This window comes from Hypomesus transpacificus, unplaced genomic scaffold, assembly GCF_021917145.1.
Source record: "Hypomesus transpacificus isolate Combined female unplaced genomic scaffold, fHypTra1 scaffold_203, whole genome shotgun sequence".
NCBI classification, from domain to species: domain Eukaryota; kingdom Metazoa; phylum Chordata; class Actinopteri; order Osmeriformes; family Osmeridae; genus Hypomesus; species Hypomesus transpacificus.
The window spans coordinates 14,762-40,000 of record NW_025813744.1 but is presented as its reverse complement, the minus strand read 5'-3'; the positions used below and the strand labels follow the sequence as shown (position 1 = coordinate 40,000).

General features: G+C 48.7%; 2 protein-coding genes across 3 annotated transcripts in view; both read right to left on the bottom strand.

Annotated features, from left to right (window-relative positions):
• LOC124462183 (sodium-dependent lysophosphatidylcholine symporter 1) overlaps nt 1–1,118 on the bottom strand; it is a 9,685-nt gene extending 8,567 nt beyond the window's left edge. The window contains exon 1 of the mRNA XM_047013775.1: nt 817–1,118. Coding sequence (XP_046869731.1) covers nt 817–900 — 84 coding nt within the window. The 5' untranslated portion in view covers nt 901–1,118. The remainder of the gene's footprint in view (nt 1–816) is intronic.
• Nucleotides 1,119–1,188: 70 nt separating this feature from the next.
• Nucleotides 1,189–7,991, bottom strand: nsfl1c (NSFL1 (p97) cofactor (p47)). 2 transcript variants are annotated; one of them, XM_047013777.1, is made up of 9 exons: nt 7,861–7,991; nt 7,190–7,293; nt 6,981–7,058; nt 6,579–6,744; nt 6,180–6,275; nt 5,379–5,488; nt 4,707–4,844; nt 4,139–4,327; nt 1,189–2,408 (listed from the first exon to the last, which is right to left on the bottom strand). In XM_047013777.1, exons 1-9 carry the CDS (start codon nt 7,960–7,962, stop codon nt 2,246–2,248), a joined length of 1,146 nt encoding a protein of 381 aa, XP_046869733.1. In that variant the 5' UTR covers nt 7,963–7,991; the 3' UTR covers nt 1,189–2,245. The 2 variants fall into 2 exon arrangements, with proteins under 2 accessions (XP_046869733.1, XP_046869734.1); XM_047013778.1 differs by having other exon boundaries at nt 4,139–4,315.
• Between the last annotated feature and the right edge of the window lie 17,248 nt (nt 7,992–25,239).

Here is a 25,239-nt window from a genome sequence, read left to right as displayed (position 1 = left end):
TGTCAACTCATCATACCTTAGATTACCTGGTAGCCTATACTATATCCTATTCATTTCCTACCCTTTCGGCCACGGGGATTAGACTACGCTTTCGAATGAAGATCTGACTCCCAAAGTTTTTTCCTTTCCGTTTCCTTAAAAGACTGCATAAATCGTTTACACAGATCATCGCTAGTTAATTCACGAAAGGCTTAAAAATAATTGAATGGAATTAGGCCTACTATGCCGTAGGATTACAACAGAATAGCAACAGGTTTAACAGACTACTTTATAAAATTGCGAACTAGGCACGGAGGAAGGTAGGTTATTCGAAACCCAAGCACACTAGCCTAATAATTGGGACACATCCAAACAGCTTATACGCATTCTCTCACTCCGTTTTCTCACATAAAACAAATATCTTATTTGGATATTTATGACATACGTAGACATTGTAGGTCTATACATTTTAAAATTAGCATTTCGACCCCGTATAAAAGTAATGTATCTTGGGCATAGGCGAATTTATTATTCTGTTGGGATGAAAACATTTACATTTTCAAATTCATGTAAAACAACGATAAAAATGATTTAAGATTTTTAAGTGATGTCAGAGTTGTATGTTCTATCATGGTTTGTTGTTCTCTAATATAAATTTCTAAGAACTGCAAATTATTTTGATCATATTTTAGGTAAGCAAAAAATAAATGTCACTACCCTTTGAACCCCTCGTATTTAAACCTAGAATCGCTTATGATCTTGGGGCTTTTAGTCATTTTTATGGCAAAACGGTCAACAGACTAAGTCCATCGCAAAATCAAAAACATCCCAACCCACCGCTTTAGCATCTTCATTCTCTGTTGAAATCGGATACTTCTCGTTGAGCGGACAGTCCTCCACTACATCTTTTTCTGCCATCATCCCTGAAGCCTGTAGTTCAGATTCTGCAGTTTACCAATTTCAATCGTTCTCCTGAAAATGTAGACTATATCCTTGGCATGACGTTATTCGCTTGAACTTTTAACCACAAACCAGATATTGTCCAACTTCTGCTTATCCAAAACTTGTCTGACCACGCCCCGCTGGATGCTTTCATGAGGACACTACACACTTGAAAATGAGGAAATGTCAAAATCCGTTTTCGAGCATATGGGGTAACCAGTGAAGAAAGAAAAGATGTTAGAAAAGAAAAAATACAACTGGACGTTCTTTTACATCAAACAAAAAGATTTTATTCGTTTTCCAGAGGTCCAAACAATCATCCCGTTGGTTCCGTTTAGGCCCCGTGCATAGAGAAGATCGGTACATATCTGCCTGTTTGTCGAATCCCAGTGTCAACAATCTACAACCCAAGTGAGCTATATGTTAAACCATTGGTTTGATAGTAAAGCAATCTAAATGTTAATGTTATACACATCAAAATCCCACTTTGTCTTTACAGGGGATTTATAACCCTGGCATCTGTAAAGTAAAGAAATGAAAGAAGAAAGAAAAAAAGTCAGTTAAAAAAATAATTCAATTTTTTTTGTATTTTCTTATTTTGGGGTCTGGGTTTGTGGTGGTGTTGTAGGGGACGAGCACAAGGTTTCCATGGGGCTGGTTAGCAGGGAGAGAGCTGTGGACTGGTGTGTCTGCAGTGTAGCATTAGCAACACTGCCACAGGTTATCTAGAACGTGGACCAGGGGGAGGCGGGACCAGGGGAGTGGGGGGGAAGAGACCAGAAGATGGACAAGAGGGGAGAGCAGGGACAGGGAGGGACAAACAGTGCAGGCTGGAGGACATGTTTGGAACATCTCTTTACAGAGCTTCCTAGCCTGTTCAGGCTCAGAATCCCCCTGGCTGGTTCCCGTGGCGATGACAGAACGCAGAATGCTCAGCTCACAGAACTCTGGACGATCAGAACCTGTAGAATGTAGACATGGAACACGGAACCAGGAGGCCTTCTTAAAGCCGGCATCCATTCCCTTACTGTGAGGTTACACCCTCCAGCCTGGTCACCAAACCCTAGCTACGCATCACCACATCATCCTCTGTCCCTCATCCTCTGTCCCTCATCCTGTCATCCTGTCCACAGCCAGCCTCATCGTGTCCAGGACTCCAGACCACAGCCAAACGAGGGGGAGGAACAGGGAAAGGGGATCATGTATAATGCACCACTATAGAAAACAAAATAAAGGAATTAGCAGTCCATTCATAACAAGTCCTTTGGGAGCGGGAGGCGTTGGTGGCGTGCTGTGCCTGGGCGCGGCCAGCAGGGGGAGCTCATCACTTTAGCCGCTGCACGATGACGGCGTTCAGCAGGTTGGCGTCTCTCAGGCTCTGGCTCTCGTCCGCCAGCTCCTTGTTGGGGAACGTAGTCATGAGAACGAACTCGGTGGCGGCCATGTTGGGCCGGGCGGCAACCAGGAACTGGCGCACGTCGGACACGCTGGGAGAGACACACACCAGAGCAGCTCCATCAGGTCTCAGTACACACACACACACACACACCAGAGCAGCTCCATCAGGTCTCAGTACAGACACACAGAGAGCAGCTCCATCAGGTCTCAGTACAGACACACCAGAGCAGCTCCATCAGGTCTCAGTACAGACACACACACCAGAGCAGCTCCATCAGGTCTCAGTACAGACACACCAGAGCAACTCCATCAGGTCTCAGTACAGACACACACACACACCAGAGCAGCTCCATCAGGTCTCAGTACAGACACACATAGAGCAGCTCCATCAGGTCTGAGTACAGACACACCAGAGCAGCTCCATCAGGTCTCAATACAGACACACACACAGAGCAGCTCCATCAGGTCTCAGTACAGACACACCAGAGCAGCTCCATCAGGTCTCAGTACAGACACACCAGAGCAGCTCCATCAGGTCTCAGTACAGACACACACACAGAGCAGCTCCATCAGGTCTCAGTACAGACACACACACAGAGCAGCTCCATCAGGTCTCAGTACAGACACACACACAGAGAGCAGCTCCATCAGGTCTCAGTACAGACACACACAGCAACTCCATCAGGTCTCAGTACAGACACACACACAGAGCAGCTCCATCAGGTCTCAGTACAGACACACACACACACAGAGCAGCTCCATCAGGTCTCAGTACAGACACACACACACACACACAGCAGCTCCATCAGGTCTCAGTACAGACACACACACAGAGCAGCTCCATCAGGTCTCAGTACAGACACACACACACACAGAGCAGCTCCATCAGGTCTCAGTACAGACACACACACAGAGCAGCTCCATCAGGTCTCAGTACAGACACACACACAGAGCAGCTCCATCAGGTCTCAGTACAGACACACACACAGAGAGCAGCTCCATCAGGTCTCAGTACAGACACACACAGCAACTCCATCAGGTCTCAGTACAGACACACACACAGAGCAGCTCCATCAGGTCTCAGTACAGACACACACACACACAGAGCAGCTCCATCAGGTCTCAGTACAGACACACACACACACAGCAGCTCCATCAGATCTCAGTACAGACAAACACACAGAGCAGCTCCATCAGGTCTCAGTACAGACACACACACACACAGCAGCTCCATCAGGTCTCAGTAGGAGGACGTCTGTTCTATCACCCTGCTCATAATACTGTTTTATCACTCTGCTCATAATACATTGGGCTGTTGGAGAAAGTCTTAAACTGAGGACATTGCTCAGCAAAGCCCTCTCTCCAGTCCTGACCCCAGCCCTGTCTACTAACCCTAGCCTGGACCCCAGCCTCTCTCCTCATCCCCTAACCCCAACCCAGCCCCTCACCTCTAACCCCAGCCTCTCTCCTCATCCCCTAACCCCAACCCAGCCCCTCACCTCTAACCCCAGCCTCTCTCCTCATCCCCTAACCCCAACCCAGCCCCTCACCTCTGACCCCAGCCTCTCTCCACATCCCTACCCCAACCCAGCCCCTCACCTCTGACCCCAGCATCTCTCCTCATCCCCTAACCCCAACCCTCACCTCTGACCCCAGCCTCTCTACTCATCCCCTAACCCCAACCCAGCCCCTCACCTCTGACCCCAGCCTCTCTCCACATCCCCTTACCCCAACCCTCACCTCTGACCCCAGCCTCTCTCCACATCCCCTGACCCCAACCCAGCCTTCACCTCTGACCCCAGCCCCTCTCCCAGCTCACCTGTGGGTGTGGTTAAACTTCTGCACCAGCCGCCCCCCATCGGCCAGTCGGATCTGGATGCTGGTGACGGGCTGCGAGGGGTCAAGGGTCACGGAGGAGCTGGCCTGGGCCTCACTGGCGGCCCGGTCGGCCTGAGGGCCCAGCGCCGACGGCAACGACACCAGGTCTGGGGTGGCGCTGGCGTCAGGTCAGGTGGGGGGGAAACACACAAAGAGGTAAGACTTCCAGTAGCTTGGAGGGACAGAGCCTTTACTGGCCTCTAGTGGTGGAAACATGCAACTACAGCCAACACACACATTCCTAGCTAATGTTGATGGGAGATTAGATGCTGGATAATAAGTTTTTCTGGAAATGAGATCCCAGTGTTTGGGTAAAGGCACTATGAGATTACACTGCATTACAGCTTTTCCAAACTTAAATTGAATTTTAAATGAAAATGTTGTCAGTATATATTCTGCTTGCTGCTTAGCTCTGTGGTTTGCTACACCTAGCTAGCTCTGTGGTTAGCAGTCCCTAGCTAGCTTTGTGGTTAGCAGCACCTAGCTACTAGACCAGCCAATACGCTCACCTGCCCAGCTTCTGTCCCTCCCCCCCGAAGGCCTTGAAGGCCACCTTGGGTTTGGAGAAGTCTTCATCCCTGTGGTCCTCCATGTCCAGGTTCACCTGGCCTCCCCGAGACCGCTGCCTCAGCTCCAGGGGAATCTCCCTGCAGCACGCGCACACACACACACGTGCACACACACACACGTGCACACACATAGAGCAACCATTAGCAACACTTAGCAAACAGTAGGCATATTTGAATTGAACAATTCCAACCAGCTATCCTGAAGTTGTAATACTCATAATTCAAGTCAGAAAATGAGTCTGAAACCGCTCCGTTGGGCTCTGAGTATGGGGCGTGTTTCTACCAAACCCGTAAAAAAATGCCTCTTTGCTCAATTGGATAGATCTACAACCAATCAGCGCAACGTAATATGTTTGTTGAAAATGAATTCAACCTAAGTGCTCTTTGGTGACGTGGTTGATTACGTTATTGTTGATCATCTGTCCATTATCATATAATGCCCGCCCTGACAATTTGATTGGTCCAAACAACTCTTGTTCGGACATACTTTTTCCCAAACCAAGCGATCCCAGACCCAACTTCCCGACCATATTTTTTTGTGGTCGGGGCTAAGTTGGGCTGGCAGCCAGGCTACCAACCAGCCAGTTGTAATTCCAATCAGGCTGTAGTTACCCCCTGCGGATGGACTCCAGGAAGATGGCGTTGCCGGGGTCACTGTAGTTCCGGAGCTCACCTTCGTCAAGACTGAAACCAGTCTTCCATAATTTCAACACCACGTGTACCTGAAACACACACACACACACACCTGGTACTGAAACACACACACACCTGGTACTGAAACACACACCTCTGGTACTGAAACACACACACACCTGGTACTGAAACACACACACACCTGGTACTGAAACACACACACACCTGGTACTGAAACACACACGGTACTGAAACACACACCTGGTACTGAAACACACACGGTACTGAAACACACACACACAACTGGTACTGAAACACACACGGTACTGAAACACACAACTGGTACTGAAACACACACACACCTGGTACTGAAACACACACGGTACTGAAACACACACGATGTTTTGCTCCAACCTAGACACTATAGCAGAAAAACACTGTAGTGTTGCTAGGCTACAGAGGAGATTGTTATTGTTATTCTGGTGAGTTGAATCTATGACAGCCAGTCTTGAAAGTGGCTGTTGTATAACCACTAGGCAATCAGAGAGTAATGTGACCAGTAGGACTTTATGGCATCTAATCAGATGTAAAGATCACCAGTAAGGAGCTATAGAAGCCTATTAAAGATGAACATGATCAGTAAAAATCTATAATGCAGCCAATCAGAGATCTGAGTGACCAGCGAGGCTCTACGGCAGCCAATCAGAGATCAGAGTGACCAGCAAGGCTCTACGGCAGCCAATCAGAGATGAATGTGAGCAGGAAGTATGAGCCACTCACATCCTGTTGGTTGTTGGCGCCTCTCCTCTCCCCGGACACGTAGGCTGACTGCTCCTCTGGGGCGGCACCCAGCCGGTAGCCCCCTCCCCCAAACGCCTGGAGGGGGGAGACAGAGGGGGGAGGGAGGCAGGAGAGGAGATGGGGGGAGATGGAGACAAGGAGAGGTGAGAGAGATAAGGAGAGCAGAGGAAGGGGGAAAGACACAGAGAAAGAGACAGCGGGGATTAGGGGCAAAAAGAGGCAAAGAGAGAGACACGCAGCATTAAAGGAGGAGAGAGGTACAGCATTAAAGGAGCTAGAACAAGCAGGAGGATGGCAGGCAGGCAGACACGAGGAAACTAAACACCGCTGTGTTTTCATCCAGCAGTGGCACTGGATGGTGTGGAGAGAGAGTCTTACCCGGGCCCTGCTGGGTTCCCCCGGCCCCCGGCCAGCCTTCTCCACAGGCACGGCCCCGTGCTCCTTGGCCCCCTTGAACAGGTCCTCCACCACCTCATTGGAGCTCTTCTTCTTGGGGGGCCCCACGATCTGCTGGCCGCTGCGCTCCGAACCCCCAGCAAAGAACCTGGGCCAGGGGGGAGGAGAGATGAGAGGGAGAGAGGAAGGAAAAATTGGGAATGGGAGGAGAGGGAGGGGGATGAGAGAGAAAGGGGGGTGAGTCGATCTGATGCAGCAACACTGCAGCCACACACCACACAGAATCTGTCGAGGCAGCATAACAGTGCACAAAGGGCCCACACTGAACAGAGAGCTGAGAAAGGTTGTGCACATTCTAGAACCACAAGGTGTGTGTGTGCTCACCTTTGCCCCTCCTCTTCATCACTGTCATCCTCCTCCTCGTGCATCAGATCTCTGAACGATGTCACCCTGGGCTGAACACTGTCCGAGACAACCAGTTCATCAGTTTATCATTAATCATCAACCCTTGACAAGTCACATAACACATCCTCTAAACATTTGAACCGAATGACTTCAAATGTGTTTTAAGTTGTGTGTCTCCCGTTGTCTACCTGGGCGCTGCAGGCCGAGGAGCGGACGAACCGCCGGTCTCCGGCGGAGGAAGCGTCACAATGTCATCTTCTGCTCCGTCTTCGAAGAAACTTGCGAGGGCAAGCTGTGACGACAGAGACACGGAGTCGACTGAACGTTAGTTACTTAAAATATTCAGAATTACCTACCTGGAGTATTGACGTATTCATGATTACATTACGCTAGCTAACAAAGAGATATCAAGCTAGACTAGGTACCCTGAGAACAAGTTCAGTTATTGGAACAGTGGGGCTAGCTCTGAATTAGCTAGCTTCAAACGTTAAGTTAGCTTGTGATGCTATCAGCTAAGATTAAACATTCAACTGAATGACAACTCACCAGCTAGAAGATGAACAAATAATATCCAGCGGACTTTATTTTAACATTTATCTAGCTGGTTCTGCCTAGATGTTGCAAAATACATCAGAAAATGAGACCCAAATGTGGCCTAGCTAGCTATAGCCATTATCAAAGAGTGACTTGCACAAATCACCGGCATCGTCGGTAGCTAGCTTGCTAGCTAGCCTGCTACGTACTCCCAGCTAGCAAGTTAGCTAGCATTAACTAGACTGGCAGCTGTCTTTTGTTGTAAAAACGTCCATTATTTTATTGGATTCTGTTTAACTAAGTGGGGGATGAGATTATCCCTTACCTGCAGATCCCAACCGGCAGACTCTAAGAAAAACCGGGCCCTTTCTTCGTCAACATCAGTAACTGCAACGAACTCCCTCACCGACTCGTCCTGGTCCGCCATTTTCAAATGCCCATTGAATGAAGGGTCCGACTGAACCTACGGAAAACAACCTACAACGTTCCTACCCACCCCACGGTATCCTTTCACCTTTAACAGTACGTAAAAAAGGCACAAAAGACTGTCTACACTTAATAACGACATGGAGCTAGACACGAATATAATTCAGATGTGTTGCTAACATATCGATTGGTTTTGTAAACGTTTTATAATGTGTAGCCTACTATTACATTTGATTCTTTCGATTAGTCTGTACGCAGTAACACGGTCCACCACTAAGTGACGACAAATGCTTAATTGTGAATTCCCAGACATGAGCTGGAGTAGCCTACTTAAAGCTGAATTGAACACCAACACCTACCTATTCGTTTGTGTCTAAAACCCATTATTTTCTATAAATTCGTGAAACAGAATACAGAGCTGATGTGATCATATCTTAAACCATAAATTGCCCACAATTTACCTTACCGAGCAGTTGAAACACTTTATTGGGGACTTTGTATGTTACAACTGCTTATTCGTGTATGTGTTCTGTTATTTCAGATCCAGTCTCTTGTTGTGGAGAACCAGAATTAGGACCGGATAGCGGGGGAGTCGCTGACAGGCAGCGTCTTGATTGTTTCTGGGGGGGAGACGTAGGACGGAGTACGGATCTGTAACGCGCTGCTGGCGGTTTGATCGTCAAGGCTAATTAAATGGCAGCGAAGTAAAAAGACTGTGGTTTGGCTGTCACCATTTCTCGGCACAGAACATACACGCACACATAGGCCTATGCACAAACACACACACACACACACATTAAGGGAGATAAAAGCGTAGTGACGTAGGGGTTTGGGGCATTAGTTGTGTTCCCTGGTGGCTGTCTGCTGCAGGGTCCGATGATGACGCAACTGAACACTGAGACGGAATCAGACATGGCTGGGGGGGGGGGGGGGGGGGGACAATTGGGAACAAGAGACAAGAAGAGGCACAGGAAAGAATAGGTTGGAGAGACAGTAGTAGTAGAAAGTAGAAGAGAGAGAGAGAGAGACAAAAGAAAGAGGGAGAGAGATGGAAAGAAAGGGTGAGAGAGAAAGAGAGGGGGGAGGGAGAGAGAAAGAGTGAAAGACAAAAGAAAGAGAGAGGGGGAGAGAGAGTCAGGGGTCTGTTGGAAGTCTATTGTCTGCATGTCAGGCCTCAGGAGATGTGAGGATGTCTAACAGTAATCCCTCGACATCAGGAACACAACTACACACTGACAACAGGGATCAGCTAGCATCCACATGACACACACACACACAGTCACACACACACACACAGTCACACACACACACACAGTCACACACACACTCTCCCTCAGGTGAGGTGGTTGGTGGTTTTGATCTTATTGTCTGTGACCATGATTCCTGCCTCAGGGGGAACTCCTGATAGTGTTACACACACACACACAAACACACACAGAGTGGACATATCCTATGGAGGGGAGGAGAGAAGTCTGTTGTTGAGTAAGATATTCCAAGTGGAAAGAGGACGATGGGGCTGGAGGAAAGGTCTGTGTGTGGTCAGGGGTGGTGTGTGTGGAGCAGGGGTGCTGTGTGTGGTCAGGGGTGCTGTGTGTGGAGCAGGGGTGGTGTGTGTGGAGCAGGGGTGGTGTGTGGAGCAGGGGTGGTGTGTGTGGAGCAGGGGTGGTGTGTGTGGTCAGGGGTGGTGTGTGTGGAGCAGGGGTGCTGTGTGTGGAGCAGGGGTGCTGTGTGTGGAGCAGGGGTGCTGTGTGTGGAGCAGGGGTGCTGTGTGTGGAGCAGGGGTGCTGTGTGTGGAGCAGGGGTGGTGTGTGTGGAGCAGGGGTGCTGTGTGTGGAGCAGGGGTGGTGTGTGGAGCAGGGGTGGTGTGTGTGGAGCAGGGGTGCTGTGTGTGGAGCAGGGGTGCTGTGTGTGGAGCAGGGGTGCTGTGTGTGGTCAGGGGTGGTGTGTGTGGAGCAGGGAGTAGAAGTGTGTGGTTCGGGGGTGGAGGCGTGTGTGTGTGATTGAGGGTGGAGGTGTGTGTGTGTGATTGAGGGTGGAGGTGTGTGTGTGTGATTGAGGGTGGAGGTGTGTGTGTGATTGAGGGTGGAGGTGTGTGTGTGATTGAGGGTGGAGGTGTGTGTGTGATTGAGGGTGGAGGTGTGTGTGTGATTGAGGGTGGAGGTGTGTGTGTGTGATTGGGGATGGAGGTGTGTGTGTGATTGGGGATGGAGGTGTGTGTGATTGGGGATGGAGGTGTGTGTGTGATTGGGGATGGAGGTGTGTGTGTGATTGGGGATGGAGGTGTGTGTGTGATTGGGGATGGAGGTGTGTGTGATTGGGGATGGAGGTGTGTGTGTGATTGGGGATGGAGGTGTGTGTGTGTGTGTAACCTTGAGGGCTGAGTAGGACAGCAGACTCATAAAGGACCATGGTTCAGCTGGGGAGCTTCTTCAAGCACCTATAAACCACTCTGTACAAACAGGACAGGCAGACACACACACACGCACCCACACACACATGTACACTCACCCACACTCATACTCAACACATACACACACACACACACATACACACACACACAGTGGGGTGGGTTGAAATGAACTCTTTCTCCTTCCTCAGGCAACATTACTGTGTTATAAAACACTCTTTATGACTCCTGACAGTTAAATGGGGGTGGATCCACTGCCCTCTCCTCTTCCTCCCCCTCCCCCTCCCTCCCTCCCCCTCCTCATCCCTCCCTCCCCATCCCTCCCCCTCCTCATCCCTCCCTCCCCATCCCTCCCTCCCCCTCCTCATCCCTCTCTCCCCCTCCTCATCCCTCCCTCCCCCTCCCTCCCCCTCCTCATCCCTCCCTCCCCCTCCCCAGCTTGTCAGAGGCCGACCTTTTGACCGGAGGAGTGTAGACAAGCAGAGCGTCATCAATACATAAACCAATCAGCACGTTCGGACGTTCCTGGTTCTCAACCTGTCCTCACAACTTCCTGATGTGTGTGTGTCTACCTGTGTGTGTGTGTCTACCTGTGTGTGTGTGTGTGTGTATGATTGATACTATGCTGTTTGTAAAGTTCAAGGCTCTTCAACAGGTTAACTATCTGAGACCACAGGGATCTCATCTGATTGGCTGTAAGAAGGGGTTACGTTCTACAATTAACAAGAAGTTTCTCTCTCTCTATCTCTCTATCTATCTGTGTTTTGCAGTTTGTATGAGAATAGAGGTGTGTTTGGTACAGATGTGTGTGTGTGTAGAGGTTGCAGAGGGGATGTGTTCCATTCTCTTATTAACCAGCAGCCACAGACCAGAGAGAGAGAGAGGGAGAGGAAGAGACACAGAGAGAGAGAGAGAGAGAGAGAGAGAGAGGGGGAGGGAGAGGGAGAGACCAGGGTGTAAATCTGGACCTTTCAACCAAGGAAGATTTACACCAAGCAATCCTTCTCTGGTCCTCTCCTCTTCTTTCACCCTCTCCTCCCCGTACCCCCCCCCCCCCTCTTTCCCCTTCCCCTCGCTCTTCCTCCTCACTCTCTCCCCCCTCCCTGTCCCTCCCAATCTCCGTATCTCCCCTTTCCTCCTCCGTCTGTGTGGGGTGGTGTGTGGGTGGAGTGTGTGTTGGCGGTGTGCGAGTGCTCCATAAAGAACCGTTAACATGCAGAAGATGTTGACGTTTGACCTTAATTAGTTCTTCTGCATTTCTGGATGAGTCGTTTCGTGTTTCTGTTAAGCAGGCTGCAAAAACACCAACTTAGTATGTCTGAGGGACAGACCAGAAACACTACTGAGAAAGGGAGCAGAGAGGGGGAGAGAGAGGAAGAGAGAGGGGGAAGGAGGGAGAGAGAGGGAGATGGAGAGAGAGAGGGAGATAAAGAGATGGATGTAGAGAGGGTGTTGGATGGATGTAGAGAGGATGTTGGATGGACATAGAGAGGATGTTGGATGGATGTAGAGAGGGTATTGGATGGATGTAGAGAGGGTGTTGGATGGATGTAGAGAGGATGTTGGATGGATGTAGAGAGGGTATTGGATGGATGTAGAGAGGGTGTTGGATGGATGTACAGAGAGTGTTGGATGGATGTACAGAGGGTGTTGGATGGATGTAGAGAGGATGTTGGATGGATGTAGAGAGGGTATTGGATGGATGTAGAGAGGGTGTTGGATGGATGTACAGAGAGTGTTGGATGGATGTACAGAGGGTATTGGATGGATGTAGAGAGGGTGTTGGATGGATGTACAGAGAGTGTTGGATGGATGTAGAGAGGGTGTTGGATGGACATAGAGAGGGTGTTGGATGGGTGTAGAGAGGGTGTTGGATGGATGTAGAGAGGATGTTGGATGGATGTAGAGAGGGTGTTGGATGGGTGTAGAGAGGGTGCTGGATGGATGTAGAGAGGATGTTGGATGGATGTAGAGAGGGTGTGTGAGTGTATGTGTGTCCTCTGCAGGACTAGCTGGTGTAACCAGAGCAGCTCCAAGTCTCATGCTGCTCTATGGGGCTAATGGACTGTGAAGTGTCATCACACACATAAACACACACTGACAAAGACCCCTCCATCACACAGACCAGACCAGGACCTGACCAGGACCAGACCAGGACCAGACCAGACCAGGACCAGACCAGGACCAGACCAGGACCAGACCAGGACCAGGACCAGGACCAGGACCAGGACCAGACCAGGACCAGACCTGTACCAGGACCAGACCAGGACCAGACCAGGACCAGACCAGACCAGAACCAGACCTGTACCAGGACCAGACCAGGACCAGACCAGGACCAGGACCAGACCAGACCAGACCAGGAACAGACCTGTACCAGGACCAGGACCAGACCAGACCAGGACAGGACCAGACCTGTACCAGGACTAGGACCAGTACCAGACCTGTACCAGACTTGTACCAGGACCAGACCAGGACAGGACCAGACCAGGACCAGACCTGTACCAGACCTGTACCAGGACCAGACCAGGACAGACCAGACAAAGAAATCAGACACAACCACCACAGTGCCATAGGCTGCCACAGGACTGCATCATTCCTGCTCAACCTCTAAACACACACACTAGTACTCACACTCACACACACACACACACACAATCACACACACACACACTCTTACACACACCATATAACCCCACCCCCACCCCGCTCCTCCCCTGTTGGGGGTAATGCCATGTGACATTCCATCCAGACCATCCATCTCCACGGTTACCGCTTTGATTGGTGGCAAAGAGAGAGGGGTCACCGTGGTAACCACATGCTTGGGTGGGGGGCCTCATCTGGCCTGATAGGCGTCTGTGGAACGTGCCTGTCGGCAAACTGGCCTAGATCTCAACTGACATTTGGCAGTCTATAGTGTCTGGGTTTATGTGTGTGTGTATGTGTGTGTGTGTGTGTGCATGCGTGCGTGTCAGTCCACTTATGTCTTTGGCACATACAATGTGTGTGTGTATGTGTGTATGTGTTTGTGTTCACTTGTGTATGTGGCATATCACACCCAAACACACTCTGAAGAACACACACACGTACAGACACAACTATAAAGCCTGCTGTGAGTATCTCTGATTTCCTGTTTAGTTGTTGTGCGTAAAGAGAGAGTTGTTTAAACATTTATAGTGTTCCTCTCCACTCTGAGATGTTTCCACCCAACATGACTCTCCTGGTCATTAAACATTCAAACTTCCCCTCACTCTTTTTTTATCTTCTCTATTTCTTTCTCCTCTTCCTCCTCCTTCCCCTCCTACTCCCACCCTCCTCCTCTTTTTCTCACAATTCCAAGACTGTTATTCCTGCCACTATCTCTCTCAGTATCTCTCTCTGTTCTGGTCTCTCCTGTTATTCCTGCCACTATCTCTCTCAGTATCTCTCTCTGTTCTGGTCTCTCCTGTTATTACTGCCACTATCTCTCTCAGCATCTCTCTCTGTTCTGGTCTCTCCTTCTCCTCCTCTGTCTCCCCTCCTCCCCTCCATCCTCCCCCCCCCCTTCCTGACTAATTTGGGAAAACCCTAGATGTCCTGTCTGATCAGAGATGCAGCAGTCCAGCATGTCAGATCATGAAGCTCTGATGGTCTGAAGACTCTTCCTCTCCAGCCAGCTGCAGGTCTGCTTGTCCCACACTGGGGGTTCTCCAGCCTGCTGCAGGTCTGCTTGTCCCACACTGGGGGTTCTCCAGCCAGCTGCAGGTCTGCTTGTCCCACACTGGGGGTTTCACAATGTTGTACTAAAACATTTCAAATCACAAAGTTTCTTCAGTTTCATCCTCTGCTACTCGGCTCTCTCTCTCTGTCTCTGCTGTATGTCTCTCTCTCTCCTGTATGTCTCTCTCTCTGCTGTATGTCTCTCTCTCTCTACTGTATGTCTCTCTGTCTCTGCTGTATGTCTCTCTCTCTGCTGTATGTCTCTCTCTCTGCTGTATGTCTCTCTCTCTCTACTGTATGTCTCTCTGTCTCTGCCGTATGTCTCTCTCTCTGCTGTATGTCTCTCTCTTCACTGTATGTCTCTCTGTCTCTGCTGTATGTCTCTGTCTGCTGTATGTCTCTCTCTCTGCTGTATGTCTCTCTCTCTGCTGTATGTCTCTCTCTCTCTGCTGCATGTCTCTCTCTCTGCTGTATGTCTGTCTCTCTCTGCTGTATGTCTCTCTCTGCTGTATGTCTCTCTCTCTGCTGTATGTCTCTCTCTTTGCTGTGTGTCTCTCTCTCTGCTGCATGTTTCTCTCTCTCTGCTGTATGTCTCTCTCTCTTTGCTGTATGTCTCTCTCTCTGCTGCATGTCTCTCTGTCTCTCTGCTGTATGTCTCTCTCTCTCTGCTGTATGTCTCTCTCTCTTTGCTGTATGTCTCTCTCTGCTGTATGTCTCTATCTGTGCTGTGTGTCTCTCTCTTTCTGCTGTATGTCTCTCTCTCTCTGCTGTATGTCTCTCTCTCTGCTGCATGTTTCTTTCTCTCTGCTGTATGTCTCTCTCTCTTTGCTGTATGTCTCTCTCTCTGCTGCATGTCTCTCTGTCTCTCTGCTGTATGTCTCTCTCTCTCTGCTGTATGTCTCTCTCTCTTTGCTGTATGTCTCTCTCTGCTGTATGTCTCTATCTGTGCTGTGTGTCTCTCTCTTTCTGCTGTATGTCTCTCTCTCTCTGCTGTATGTCTCTCTCTCTTTGCTCTATGTCTCTCTCTCTGCTGCATGTCTCTTTGTCTCTCTGCTGTATGTCTCTCTCTCTGCTGTATGTCTCTCTCTCTGCTGTATGTCTCTCTCTCTCTCTCCCCCTTTATTTCTGATTTCCCAGTCAGATGCCTCCTGATCCTCTCCCTCCCTCTTCCCCTCCTCCTCTCTCTCCCCCTCCCACACACACACACTCTCTCTCTCTCTCTCTCTCTCTCTCTCTCTCTCTCTCTCTCTCTCTCTCTCTCTCTCTCCTCCCCCCTCTCTCTGTCCCTCCCACACACACACACACACTCTCTCTCTCTCTCTCTCTCTCTCTCTCTCTCTCTCTCTCTCTCTCTCTCTCTCCATCCCTCTCCCCCTCTCTCTCTCTCTCCCTCCCACACACACACTCTCTCTCCTCCTTTCTGTCTTTCTCTCTCTCAAGCTCCCTCTCTTTCTCTCCCATTCTCTCTCTCCCTCTCCCTCCCTCCCTCTCCCTCTTTCTTTCTTCCTCCATCCCTCCCTCTCTCTTTCTCTCTGGTGTGGTTTCCTCCTGGCTCTGTTATCAAACAGGAAGTGACTGAGAGTGGCATCCTGTCCTACATGCCACGATAATGCCCAGGAAGGGAGAAAGATGACTGTTTATGAAATATTCAGCAGACTCCCTTTCGGATGTAGCTTGAATCTTTAATTGAGGGCTTTAAACCAGAATCAGAGTACAGGTTACTGAGTCAGAGCACTGGTACTAGTACTGTGTGTTTGTGTGATCAAAACTCACCTGATTCAAATGAAGGGTCGTTACCAGGTTTCCACAGAGCTTGACAACAACCCATTCATTTGAATCATGTGCTGGAGCAGGGAAACATCTCAAACATACAGGACAGTCTAACGAGAGGAAAGGAAGACAGAGCAGAGAAACTAGACCTGTAGAGTCTTTCAGAAAGTTGCAGACGTGTTGCGTGTGTTGTGTGTTTATGTTTGAGATGCCAGAGATAAGGGGAGAGGGGGGGAGAGAGGAGAGAGGAGAGGGGAGAGAGGAGATAAGAGAGAGAAGAGAGAGGAGAGGGGAGAGAGGAGAGAGAGAAGAGGGGAGAGAGGTGTGGCTGTAGGCCTTCTCCTGGGCTTTTGTGTCTCTTGGCTGATGTGTGTGTCTGTGTGTATGTGTGTGTCTGTGTTTGTCTGTGTGTGTGTGTGTGTGTCTGTGTGTGTGTTAAAAAAAAATATATATATATTACCTTGATGTGACGTCAGTATGACAGAAAGGAATTAAACTTCTTACCAGGAAAACAGATACCCGGAAACATGAAAACATGAAAACATGGAAACATGTTGTTTCTAGGAGATGAGTGACACACACACACCTGACCGACCTGAGTCACCTATTACCTCCGTCATCCAGACGTCAGAATAGAGCTGGAGAAAGTGTATCACACACACACACACACACACAGACACACACACATACACACACAGACACACACAGACAGACACACAGACAGACACACACACAGACACACAGACACACAGACACACACACAGACACACCCACAGACAGACACACACACAGACACACACAGACAGACACACACACAGACACACCCACAGACAGACACACACACAGACACACACACAGACACACACACACACACACAGACACACACACACACACACACAGACACACACAGACACAAACAGACAGACACACAGACACACACACAGACACACCCACAGACAGACACACACACAGACACACAGACACACACACAGACAGACACACACACAGACACACACACACACACCCACAGACAGACACACACACAGACACACAGACACACACACAGACACACCCACAGACACACACAGACACATACACACACACACACACACAGACAGACACACACACAGACACACACACACACACAGACAGACACACACACAGACACACACACAGACACACACACACACACACAGACACACAGACACACACACAGACACACACACACACACACAGACAGACACACACACAGACACACACACAGACACACACACAGACACACCCACAGACACACACAGACACACACACAGACACACAGACACACACACAGACAGACCCTAGCTGGTGAAATTCCACCCCTCTGTGTAGGTGTTGGGTTACTGTGTGTGAACAGACTGAGGCAGGGAGTGTTTGACTAACTCAGTTCTGTAGGACACACACACACACACATACCCTCATTAGAATAGAAGGTAACTAGGTTCTACTGGAGTGTGTCTGGGTTCCACAGCAGAGTAGAACCAACATGGAGAACACACCGTGGGTCTGGAGGGAATCGTCCTCCTGAGCATGGGGCAGAACAAGTTGAAGTTGATGGAGTGTGTTGGAACAAGTGTTGAGATGAGTTACATTGAACATTGACTATTACTAGTATCAGACACACACAAACACAGACTCACACACATGCACAGGCGCAGACACACACCCACACACACACACACTGACAACTGGGGCATGTAAAACAGCTTACTGTGTTATTACAGCCACTTCCTGTCTCCCAGTCAGTAGCCAATCACATGACCGTTAACACAGTTTCACCACTGCCAACATCCTGACACACCAACACACACAAACACACACTGCTGTTTGCCTGGGGGTGTCTGGAGTGTCTCTCTGTGTGTGTGTGCATGTGTGTGTGCGTATGTGTGTGCGTGCAGAATGACTAGACTCTTCTCCAGCACAGGAGCTGGGCAGCTCTGCGAGTCTCTACTAGAACAACGCTGCTGGAGTTCTAGAACAGGGGTGGCCAACCCTGGTCCTCGAGAGCCCCTGTCCTGCATGTTCTAGATGTTTCCCTGCTCCAGCACACCTGATTCAAATTAATGGTCGTTATCAGGCTTGGATAAAGATCATATCTATCTTTATCTCTTGTTCTCTCTCTCTTTCTCTCTCTTCCTCTCTCTTCCTCTCTCTCTCAGTCCCCGGACCCAGAGAAGATGCAATCCAGTCTAATAAGCACCAATCTCTTCCTGTGTCATGCTACTCAGCAGAGTGGAAGCCATCCCACTACACCTGACCTGGTTCCATCACACACATACACACTTGCACAAGCACGCACAAGCACACACACACACACACAAGCACACACACACACAAGCAAGCACACACACACAGAAACTCTCCCATGTTATTTTTTCACATAAGACCCTTCCCCCAGTCCACATGTACTCCTGCTGCATGAGCAGACAGATTCCATCTTCCTCCCTCCATCCCTCCCTCCTCTCCTCCTCTAACTTCCTCCCTCCCTCCTCTCCTTCCCTCCATCCACTTTCCCCACTTTTACCTTCCCCTTTCCCCAACCCTCGTGACCTTTAACCTCACGTTCTTGCCGCACTGCATTGTGGGTAGACGCTTGACATGTGGCACAGCTAACTGCTGTTCTTGTAGCTTCAGAAATGTTGCAGCAAGCTTCCATAATTCATCTGCTGATGCACACACACACACGCAGTCAGACACACACACACAGTCACACACACACACAGTCAGACACACACACACAGTCACACACACACACAGTCAGACACACACACACAGTCAGACACACACACACAGTCACACACACACACACACACAGTCAGACACACACACACAGTCAGACACACACACACAGTCAGACACACACAGTCAGACACACACACGCAGTCAGACACACACACACAGTCAGACACACACACAGTCAGACACACACACACAGTCACACACACACACAGTCAGACACACACACACAGTCAGACACACACACACAGTCACACACACACACACACACAGTCAGACACACACACACAGTCAGACACACACACACAGTCAGACACACACAGTCAGACACACACACGCAGTCAGACACACACACACAGTCAGACACACACACGCAGTCAGACACACACACACAGTCAGACACACACACGCAGTCAGACACACACACACAGTCAGACACACACACGCAGTCAGACACACACACACAGTCACACACACACACACAGTCAGACACACACACGCAGTCAGACACACACACACAGTCAGACACACACAGTCAGACACACACACGCAGTCAGACACACACACACAGTCAGACACACACACACAGTCAGACACACACACGCAGTCAGACACACACACACAGTCAGACACACACACGCAGTCAGACACACACACACAGTCAGACACACACACGCAGTCAGACACACACACACAGTCACACACACACAGTCAGACACACACACGCAGTCAGACACACACACACAGTCACACACACACACACAGTCACACACACACACACAGTCACACACACACATGCACTCTCACACACACTACTTCCGCTAATGTGGAACACATACTCATCTACACACACACGCACTAACATGTTGACACCCACACATCACACAGACACACACACATCACACAGACACACACACATCACACATACACACACACATCACACAGACACACACACATCACACAGACACACACACATCACACAGACACACACACATCACACAGACACACACACATCACACATACACACACACATCACACAGCTCATTCACTCACACACTCACACATGTGCACACACACGCACACACACAGCTAGTGACAAATGTGCTCTCTGAGTCTTCATGTTTCATGTATGCAGCTGGAGTCTGGAATTTCACTTGCAATCCAAGTCAAATTAGTCACTCAGGGACTTCATGTTACAGTGCTACAGTCGTGGCACACACACACACACATGCACACACACGTGATCACACATTACACTGCGCACACACCATTCACCATCCATCAGTAACATTAGTCCAGGCAGCTGTGTCAGAGTGACAGGACTCTGGGGATCATGTCTCACATTCCCTGATATAACTGGTTCCTCTGTGCGCCCCCCATCCAGGACCCCACCCCCACCAGGGGGGACACTTAACAGCGTGACACCCCACTTAGAGGAAGAGACATCCCTGTCACGGAGCCCCTCCGGGCCAACAGGATGCTGTGTCACTGTCCTGTCTGCTTGGTGTAGGAGCTGACCTCCCTCCCTCCTCTTCCACCCTCCTCACCCTCCCTCTGTCCCCCCCTCCTCACCCTCCCTCCCTCCTCTTCCCCCCTCCTCACCCACCCTCCCTCCTCTTCCTCCCTCCTCACCCACCCTCCCTCCTCTTCCTCCCTCCTCACCCTCCCTCCTCCCCCTTCTCACCCTCCCTCCTCACCCTCCCTCCCTCCTCTTCCTCCCTCCTCACCCTCCCTCCTCTTCCTCCCTCCTCACACTCCCTCCCTTCTACTTCATCTCTTCCTCCTACCTCTCTCCTCCCTCTCTACTCTGAACCATCAGGATATGCGTGCAGTTCTCCTGGAGGTAAAAGCATTTCTAAGGCACCCAACACACTCCCTCTGCCACTGTTATGAAACTGTGTCACGTTCTATCTTGTCCCCCCAGGAACACAGATACAATAAACCACCCATGCACGCTGAAGAGCTCTTACGACTGAATGTTCTCTTCAGTTACTCTGTTTACCCGCAAACTTTCCTGTCTGTCTCTTTTCTTACTGTCTCTCTCATCTCTCTCTCTGTCTCTCTCTCTCTCTCTGTGTCTCTCTCTCCCTCCCGTCTCTCTCTCTCTCTTCTTTCTCTGCTCGTTAAATCCTCTTCCTGCCGACCCACTTTAGCAGCCCGAGAGCCACAGAGTTTTTCTTTTGAAGATGTGTGAAGACTCTCAGCGTGACAGCCCCATTACAGAGCAGTCTGGAGATGCTACACTCCCCCCTCTCTCTCCATCTCTTTTCCTGTCTCTCTCTTTCAGCCTTTCTTTAAAAGGTTACCACCGAAATACATCCAGTTTGATGAAATCAGAATTCCGTAAAAATGTATATATATTTGCCTTGCAAGTGTGTAATGATAATTCTTCTATTTTGGAGGGATGGAATTGTGTACGGGCTAGTTTAGTGAATATCAGCAGTGTTGAAGGTGGATGCGGTGTGTGTGTGTATGTGTGTGAGTGTGTGTGTGTGTCACATCCCACCACTACGAAAGAGTTTCGTATTTAGGGACTACTGAAAACAATGGAAAGGCAGTGAGAAAGACTGAAAGTAAGAAAGAAAAAGAAAGAAAAAGAAAGAATACCAGAGTATCTATGAGGGGAGAGACAACAGCTCCAGAACTGCGTTCAGGGTGCTGGACAGGAAAGTGGGCTAGATTTAGCATCTTTAATTAGAGCAGGGTTTTCTCAACCGAGCAGGGAGATGAACAGAGAGAGAGAACAGGACTGAAGACAGAAAGGCTTGTTCATGAAGGGGGAGTTTGTTTTTGTTTGGCCTGAAAAACCAAAATGTAACTCTTTCCCTCTCCTATTCTGTTCTCTTTCTCCCTGACTCTCTTTCTCTCTGATTCTCCCTGACTCTCCCTGACTCTCTCTGACTCTCTCTCTAACTCTCTCTGTCTCTCTCTGACTGTCTCTCTCCCTGATTGAAAGACAGAGAGAGTGAGAGCTTGTGTGTGTGTGTGTGTGTGCGCATGTGTGTGTGTGCGTGTAGATTGTAAGACAGAGAGTGAGAGCCAGGGTGTGTGTGTGGATTCTAACTGCCACTTTCTCACAGGTCATCTTCTTGCTGCAGCTGTGTGTCTGTTCCCGGGTAAGATCTCTACTCACCAACTGTGTTCAACTGAGACCAACCAACTGCTACACGCACGCATGCACACACACACAGGCGCTTACGCTAGCAGGTGCACGTTTTAAGCAAAGCAGACAGGCCTCAGCGCGTGTGGAGAAGGTAGGCAGCAGGATGGTATTATTGACGTGTTGAACTGTTTAGTTAAACAGTGAGGAAGGGAAGTAGAGTCGGAGGGAGGGAGGGAGGGAGGGAGGGAGGGAGGGAGGGAGGGAGGGAGGGAGGGAGGGAGGGAGGGAGGGAGGGAGGGAGGGAGGGAGGGAGGGAGGGAAGGAAGGAGGGAGGGAGGGAGGAAGAGTCGGAGGGAGGGAGGGAGGGAGGGAAGGAAGGAGGGAAGTAGAGTCGGAGGGAAGGAGGGAGGGAGGGAGGGAGGGAGAGTCGGAGGGAGAGTCGGAGGGAGGGAGATAAATAGTGAAGTAAAGTAGGTACTTACAGTTTTTCTCAATTGGTTTGGCTCATTTCACGAAACAGAAATGACATTCTCAAAACAACACGTGCAAACCTCCAAACCGCTGGGCACTTGTTCACAACAGATTGGAATTGTTCATTCCTTTAATCAAATTGCAATTGTATTAGAACATCCTTGTAAATGACAAGTGCAATTGCCTACAGTTTGCACACATTTCAAATGATTTTGCACATCTTTGAAATGGTTAGGTATAATGGCCTTCAATTAGGCCAACTATCAATTGAAAATATCTTGCTGGTCTAAACTGACTGTTATTTCTCAGTCAAGTGGTTGTTCTCTGCAAAACATATTGGCATCATTTCCTTGTGTACATCATCAGCTGCACAATAGTTCACTCCACAGTCAAAATCTTTCAGGCACATAATACCATGAAAAACATAATGGTATATACTGTAATATGGATCTCTTGGATCATCTACTTACAGTCATTGTCAGGTGCAACTAGAACTTTACTAAACAAGGGGACACATCCGATCACCAATCACACAGTAAGTTTAGTTAGCTGACAGGAGCTATCCAGGAGTATAAATCCTTCCATCAAATATTTAGAGCTTGTCCCAGGCCAGCTCGGGGGAAACATCACTATTTTTGCTGCCATTTCAGAGAATGGTGTAGTCACCCACATTCCCAGTCTTGGCCCATACAATACCCAGACACTCCTGGTGTCCTTGGACTGCCTGCACTCTGATCTTATCCCTCTACATGAGACCACTTTCTTACATTTGTCATTGTGTGGGACAATGTAAGCTTCCACCGTCACCCGCTCATCAGGATTCACTGCCCATCAAAGAATGCTAATGGTGCTCATATCACCTAACTCCCCATTCCTTAAACCTATCCAGGAGGTTTTTTCTGCATGAAGGTGGAGGGTTTATGAGCATCGGGCTCAAAACCAGAGGTCCCTGCTCCAGGCAATGGATGCTGCTTGTGATGATGTCACAGCAGATCAGTGTAGGGGATTGTTGCGGCATGAACAACAATTCTTCCCCTGTTGCATCGTAAGGGAGAACATCAGATGTGATGTCAATGAAATCTGTGGCCAGACAGACAGTGAGGACGACAACTAGTGAAACTCCAGCTTTGCTTTACTTTCTTACTGCATTTGTTTCCTTCTTGCCATGAAATGCACCCTCTGCAACTCTGACTAGGAGGGGGTCACTTGCCTGAAACTTACTGTGGTTACTCATACTACTAGTGTAGGTTATACATAATGTTAGTTTTGATGTGCTTATTGTATGAAAGTATATTGTGCTGTACACATTTCCTGTAACAGTAACCATGATGTATGGCAATTACAGTAACAATTTCCATGGCAGTGTAAGTGCAATATGTGATGTGAAACCTTGTAGGTTACTCTTGAATTACTGTAATCTTTTTTCTGTTTGATACACATTTACATTTTACATGTATTCATTTAGCAGACGCTTTTATCCAAAGCGACTTCCAAGCTGTCTGCTTTACAAAAGTGCATAGGTCAATGGTCCTAAACAATGAGATAGCCACAAAAACATTGTGGTTAGTCAAAACATGAAGCATACATTACAGTATTGTTGCTTGCTTTTCTACAGGTGCACTCTTGCACTTTTGAGGTTCATTTTGTTTAGTTGTAACTTGTTTGGCTACATGCTCTTATGGTTCTTCTCTTTGGCACTTTCTGTATTTGGGTTTTTCACAATGTATGCTTCATGTTTTGGCTACCCGAAATGTTTGGGGCTATCGCGTTGTTACTGTATGATCAGTGACCTATGCACTCTTGTAAAGCTCTCTTGGAAGTCGCTTTGGATGAAAGCATCTGCTAAATGAATAAATTTACACTGTAAATGCAGATTGAGACACATTGTATTCTGGAAAGAAAACATCTACTACAGTAACTGTAGCACAGTGCACATGAGGGATATTTCTAAGGTCCACTGCCATACTGACAAAACATCTAAACATTTTGACCTGCAGTGTTTACACAATGCCAAAGGGACTTTTCATTTTGGGGGCACTGACTATTTGTATGAGAGAAGGATTTAGTTTTGACTGATAAGTTGTCTGTTTTAGGAAAGAGATGACCCTTTGCAGGTGTTCCATGGTGTTTTGCTGAACCATCTGGGTTATTTTGGCAAATGTATTTAAAGGTTTGAGAATGTTCAATTTTTTCGAGCGATGAGCCAAAGCAATCGAGAAGGAACTTTTCATTTTGAGGGCACTGACTATTTATATGAGAAAATGATTTGGTTTTGAAGCATGAGTTAACTGTTTTGGGTGAGATATGACCTTTTGAAGGTGATCTATGTAGTTGTGCTGAACCATATAGGCTATTTTGCTAAATGCACGTGGAGCTTTGAGAATGTCATTTCTGTTTCAAGAATTGAGCCAAAGCAATCGAGAAAAACTGTAAACCAGAAAATGTTTCTTTGTTAATTCTGGTTATGAAGGGAACTTCTGTCAGGTGCAAAGTTCAGAATTACATTCCTGCTGACTGGCCTGTTTACTTCTCTTATCTTTAAAGGGGGTTTTTCTGTTTCACAGCGGGAAAGTCTGAACGGTTCTCCCACCAGATACTCTTCAACTGACCTCATTAGGTATTGATAAAATATCTTTTCACACACATCTCAACTATAGATAGCGCGGGCTGTGTGTGTGCGTGTGTGTCTACGTATGTTGTACAACACAGCTCTGCTCAAAATCACATGGAAGAAACAATAGCACACCTACTCATCCCTGACACCTCTGTCTCACCACACCGTCACCCCTCGTTGCTTCCCGCTCTGATGTTGAAATGTGTGGATCTTTTCACACTATACTGGGATCATCTCAGTGAGTCAGGGCTCGAGCAAGGAACCGCAAATTGTGTAACTGAATAGTTGTCGAACAGTTCAAGTTTGAGTTGTGTGTGTGTGTGTGTGTGTGAAGATGTGAGTAGGCTCATCCAAGATTTAAGACAACCTAAATTCGAGGCTGAGATGGAAGTTCGCCGACTTATAGATCCCCCAAAACGGAAAGTAATTTTCATGAAGCCAGATA